This window comes from Eleutherodactylus coqui, chromosome 10 (genome assembly GCF_035609145.1).
Source record: "Eleutherodactylus coqui strain aEleCoq1 chromosome 10, aEleCoq1.hap1, whole genome shotgun sequence".
Taxonomy (NCBI): Eukaryota; Metazoa; Chordata; class Amphibia; order Anura; family Eleutherodactylidae; genus Eleutherodactylus; species Eleutherodactylus coqui.
Genome location: NC_089846.1, coordinates 48421919 through 48427918, shown reverse-complemented (window position 1 = coordinate 48427918; position 6000 = coordinate 48421919). Strand labels below are relative to the sequence as shown.

The window sequence follows — 6000 nt, the reverse complement described above, 5'->3', positions numbered from 1 at the left end:
TCGCTAAGGATAATACTCGCTCGAGCAATTGCCCTTAGCGAGTATGCTCGCTCATCTCTAATCCTAATTTGTTGTTATAGCAACTTCTCCACTTTTTTGCTTGCACCAATTTTGATCTCCCCTATTATGAGTCCAAAGTCCTAGTTTAGTGCATACATATCCCATCGTGGCCCGTATCCCAGTTTTTACCTTGCCCTAAGTAACGGGGGACAGACATGCCAACACGCTCCTATTCCTTTATATGTATAAGTGCATTTTCATTATGACAGGATGGAAATAAGTGCTTATGTTCTGGGAAGCCAATTAGCATGTCTGCATATTTATACTCTGTGGGGAGAAACTGGGATTTCCAAAGGGAAACCTATACAAAGGAGATTACACAAATTTCATGCAGGTCATGCCCTGGTTGGAAGTGAAACGCACCAAAGACCGTGACACCAGGACATGTAACATTATTTGCCTTGTATCCTCAGGAGCAACAATGGGTCATACTCCCTTGGAATTCAGCGACTGCTACTTGGACAGCCCGGCGTTCAGAGAGAGTCTGAAGGGTTATGAACAGGAGCTGGAGAGGAGCAATAAATTCATTAAGGATGTGATAAAGGATGGAAATGCTCTCATCACCGCTATAAAAGGTAAGCTGAACCTTTAGAGCCACATCACTTAATTGTTTCTATATTCGTTAATGTGCCTGGGCTGGAAGTCAACAATGTATGATTGCATTACTTCACACTTTCCATTACCTTGATGCTTCCACAACTTGCGTTGTACTTTAGTGTCGCTTATCCTTCGTTAACATGGAATGATCGTAGATCAGAAAATGGTTCATCGTGATGATCATTCAGTTTAAACGTTGGCCATCGAAGAATGAGAATAGTGCGCTCACATGTACGGACCACGGACAGGATACGGATCCCCAACACACAGCAGGGCTACAAGATTCACATGTTCCATGCCCGATGTTGTGTACCTGGTCCTGTGCAGTGAACGTCCTGTCGGAGGGGCTTTATATTGCGGAAAGGGGACAAAAACTGAGAGCCAGGATGAGATCTCATCGCACACAATTTGAGAGGGGAAATACTGAAATACTTGTGGCAAAACATTTTTGTGGTCACGGACACAACATAGAGCAAATGAGAGTTATTATGCTGAAGGGCAACTTCAAATCGCAGCGTCACAGAAGATTTTGGGAGTATAATTTATGGCCATTTTTGATACCCTCAAGAATGGAATGAACCTCGGAGCGGGGTTCTTGCATCAGTGGAGAATATGAAAGGTCTGAAGGAGGTCAAGAGCGGTCTCCTTTAGGAGAGCACCAGGGGGTGTGTGGAGACACCTGGGGGGGTCGGGGGATGGCATTGTCTCTCCCCCAAGGAGAACACCCAGAAGGGGTGCTATTCCCAATCATTGTTCTATAGATTTGGTTAAAAATTCATCCATTGATTTGAAGGAATGCTGCCAGGTGGCGCTGCAGAGGTATTGTTCCATCTGCCTTGTTTGCTGGTCTGAAGGAGAGCGTTCACATTCCTTGTCACTGGACTATTTATTTACTGTTATGGTCATCCCTCCCTGGTATTTATGGAAATGCTATTGATCCCAACATGTCTGTGCCCTCTTACCCTCTGTCTCTAGTATTTATCTAGTGCAAATCAAGTTCGCCATGGTTCCTCCCCTCCCATGTGATCATGTGTTGTAGTAAATTTGTCTTTAGATGTGCTCCATTACGCCTGAGGAAGGATCTGAGAGGTTCGAAAGCTCGCTGTAACATCATGTATTTTTGTTAGCCATTAAAAGGTATCATATCTACAAGATTACTTGGTTTCTCTTACTGAAAACAATCACATTCAGTTTCAGCGGCATAAAAATCAGCGCCGGCTCATGCAGCTTCAGCGCTGATCATTCAGTGTATCACGTAGGAATGGGAAACATTGAACGAGAACACGCTAAACACGCTGCCCAGCTCGGGCAAACGAGATTCTCGCCCGGTGCAAAAGGGTTATTACAATACACGGACTCCAATATGTGTGTACTTGGACACAAGGCAGTTGCGATCTGGTTGTAGTGTCTGTTTAAAATATGTAAGTCTGTCATATTGGGTTTTACCGCCTGTGATTATTGGCTTTTTTTTACTGGCTTTGCTTCACAATGTGCCTGAGGTGTGTCTGAAAACAAGGAGTAGGTATGTGGCAATAGCATGAACTGTGTACAAATACAGTAAAGACCTGTGGAAACTGTCAGCTGACTGCTCATTTTTCATGTAAAAAAATGTCTATGTTCTTTGGGTGGACTCATGATTGTTTCTGACCTGTGGGGGTGCCTTTAAAATGAAAGTATCATCTGGGAATGTGCTGTTAATTTTTAATCCATATAAAAAAGTCTGAACTATGTGACCTTTCCCACCAGCTGCTGGAGCATACACAATAAGCTGGCATGTTCTTTATTTCTGCAGCTCATTTTTGAGCTTTGCTGTATAGACCAGGATATGATGAGCAGAGCTGCCTCTAACATTAGCGGGGAGGGGATATAATGACTTCTCTGTTGGAGGCTTACATAAGGCACTATATACACAGATAAGGTAAATCCCTGGTGGATTAAAAACTTGGCGTTTTTATCTTGTGTCAATTATGACAATTCATGTACGAAGAAATTAATCGTCTTTTACTTTTGCACTTTTTTTTTTTTTAATCGCCCTGTGTTTTCTTCTTTCTTCTGCGGATTTTTCCTGGGTATGCAAACTTTTCTCCTACATGCCAAAGATCTGCAGAAACGTTGATTGCCTGCTTATATGAATGATCCTAATGTGTAAGTCTGAGATATTTTAGTCTTTGTACATTTATGTTTTAGAGTCAGATGAGCATTTTTTTTGTGCACCTATGTGCGCAAAAAAAAAAAACAATTGCTCCACGCATTAGCAAAATGTGCATGACCATGGCTCCATGTCCATTACTTTCAATGGGACCAGTGCTACAGCCGCCGGCCCCATTGAAAGCAATGGGATGCAGGCAACCCCCGCAGTGATTTTTGGGGAAGAGCTTGGAATATAAACCCTGAAAATCATCCCTAGCTTGTGTAAAAAAAATATATATATATTCACCTCTTTGCCACTGTTGGGGCTCCAGCGCATCTTGTCGTTTGGCTCCCAGGTACTGTTCTGAAGCTCTTTCAGCAGCCGGGGATTTAAAAATCCCCGCCTCCTGAAAGGGCTGTGTCTGATTGGCCGAGCACTCAGCCAATCAAAGACAGCACTCAGCCATTCATTGAATGACAGCTGAGTGCTGCCTATGATTGGTCACAGCGCTCAGCCAATCCGAGGCAGTGCTCAGCCATTCATTGAAAGCAATGGAAGAACATTGTGATCCTCTGCCACAGCTGTGGCAGGGGATTCCTTCAGCCCCGCGGGGAGTCCCCTTGTCACTGAACACTGTGACAGTGCTTTCCTGTGTATAGGTGCTAAATATGATTAGTGGGAAAACCCTGTTAATAAGATGGTGCGATATGAGAGCTGGAAAGAACTGTCTCTCCTTGGAAGATCTGAGCTGTCAGAAGTTTTCTGTAAATAGTCTATCAATCCATCTGGCCGGAGAAGAAGCAATATGGTGCAGCATCCAGACTGTCACACAGGCTCTCTCTGCAGTAGGACATGTGAGCTGCGTATAATTAAGAACTCTCGTTATGTGGGGGCTGCGGAGCACGTGGAATGAGACACATTATTCCATCTGGCTTTTGCAGTTCTTTAGGGTTTTTTTTTTCTTTTGCACAGTCTAATTATACAACATACAGAACTTTGCTCAGCCAATAGAAGCCGAGATGTCATCTGCTATTTTAGATTTCTAAACAGTTGTTGCCATGGATATTTCTACATTGCAGGTAAGTTGGAGCGAAGTCTAATGTAACCAGAGCTGCACTGCAGTGGATTCTCGGCTTTATGTATGCCTAGATGAAAGCGGACAGAAATATCTGTTTTTATTACGGTATGTCTAATGCTGCATAATAAATTAACATTGTGAATAGTAGCATTCATCGGGCCTCCTATGAATACTCGGACAAGCTTGGCCATTTTATCCACAGCAACTAATGTGTGATCAACTTTAATTTTCAGAGCAGCGCTGAAAAAAATTGAATCCTGGGCTCTGGTTGCTGCAGGGTAACTTTGAGACCATTTTGCTCTATGAGGCCCATCATTTCTTCACTTGGTTATCTGGACTCCTTGCTAGGCTTAAGAAGCACCAAATTGTAGACTGTTCCTGTGTTTTGCTTTTTAGGCTGCAAAACTGTGCAGACCTGTGTATATTTGTCTACACTAGAGGCCAATTGAAGTGAAGGCTACATTAGTAACCAAGTTATTTATTACACTTGTGCATCTAACATAAAAATTAAGCAATTTTGCAAAAAGTGTTGATTAAAAATGCCTTACCGTTTTGTGTGTACAGCTCATAGGCCGCACTATATGTCACCATGGTTGCAAACTAATCCGGTATTTGTGTATCTTGATGCCACCAGGAAATCCTGGTGGAGTCAAGATTGACAGGGGGGTGACGCCCCCTGTACCTGATTGGCTGCAGAGTCGGTGAGCCTTCAGGTTCTGGAAGCCCACTAACCTTTTTTTTGCAAAAGCATACAGTGGTGGGCGCTTGCACCCCCCCAAGGAGGAACCACAATCACTGAAGAAGTGCAGGGTGTCCTGGGCATCAGGGACTGCTACGTGGCGTCAAGCGGACTGCTTAGCGCCGTTAAGCGTCTGTATCCACGCCGATCGACAAGCGCTTCCCTTCCCCCTAAATGCCCGCAGCTTTGGTAGCTGTGAGCTGGGAAGCGCCGCCGTCACCAACGTTCCAGCACTTAGGCAGCAGCCGGCACGGAGCCTACAGATGCAGCGTGGGAGCACTGGTCACACAGCAGTGAGACAGCGGCGGCCGGTACACAGAACTTAAAGCACAGAGGCAGCTGGTGAGACAGAGCCTCCACATGGAATGGCATTGGGGTACCGGTGGTGACCTATTACAGAGCTGGCGGACACTAACTACCTCGCAGCACAGAGCCCTGCAGGCTTTGGGTGAGGGTATCTGTGCTTCTTTGCCTTAGATTATAAAATGTAAATCCTGCCATGTTACAGGCCAAACATGGCAGCATTTACAGCTACTCATGTCAGCTCCTAGAACCTTCTGCTCTTGACCCTATTGAGAGCTGGGGGTGTGACAGGCGTTCCTCCTGTCAAACCCCTAGCTTCCGGTGGTGTCAAGATACATTAATACCCTAATCCTATGTAGCCTCAACCTGAAGTTAACCTATGCTTATTTTTATTTTTTTTTATCCCATTAAACGTATGTTAGGAATAAATAGGAATGGGATGGGAGTATAGGACTACACAGTGTTTGCTTGTTGTCTGTTACTACGGAGACGCCTAGATATGCATAGCATCTCCATATGCTAAAGAGCAGTCCGGAAGGACTTTCAAAAATAACTAAGAGAAACTTTGTGATCTTACTTTTATTAAACATTTTATTAGTACAGATCAGTTGTTTTTAGAACCAATATATAAAACCACTTTTGATCTGACCCACTTCGCCAGTATGCCCACCTAAGCCTTCTCCTGTGTCCTCCCGTGAAGGCTGACATCATGTACATCCGTCACGTGTAGTCCTCTCTGCCATGTAACTCCCCCGGGGTTTTGCAGTATGTGAGTGGGATTCTGTATTCTTCAGTACTTGGTTGGGGATCTACAACAAATCCACCACTTCTGAATGTGACGTAAAGGGGAATTTCAATCCTTTTGTATTTCTAAGTCGGTCTAAATACTATTGATGATAAATATGACTTTTCTATTGTGACAAATTAGAATAGATATTACTTTCTAACCCTTGTTCAGGAAAGAATGAAGAGAGCGAAGACCACTTTTCTTCCCCATCTCCCTTTGTACTTTTATAGTATGTCAGAAACCCCCAACGTGCTTCAACTTTAGAGCTTAAAGGGGTTATCCCGCGGCAGCAAGTGGGGTTATAC

The 6000-nt window shown here is 44.1% G+C and overlaps 1 protein-coding gene across 2 annotated transcripts in view; it reads left to right on the top strand.

Annotated features, from left to right (window-relative positions):
- Positions 1-475: 475 nt before the first annotated feature.
- The window catches only part of OPHN1 (oligophrenin 1), a 115964-nt gene continuing 110439 nt past the window's right edge, over positions 476-6000 (top strand). For both annotated transcript variants that reach the window (XM_066580981.1, XM_066580980.1), the window contains exon 1: positions 476-635. In XM_066580981.1, coding sequence (XP_066437078.1) covers positions 482-635 — 154 coding nt within the window. In that variant the 5' untranslated portion in view covers positions 476-481. The remainder of the gene's footprint in view (positions 636-6000) is intronic.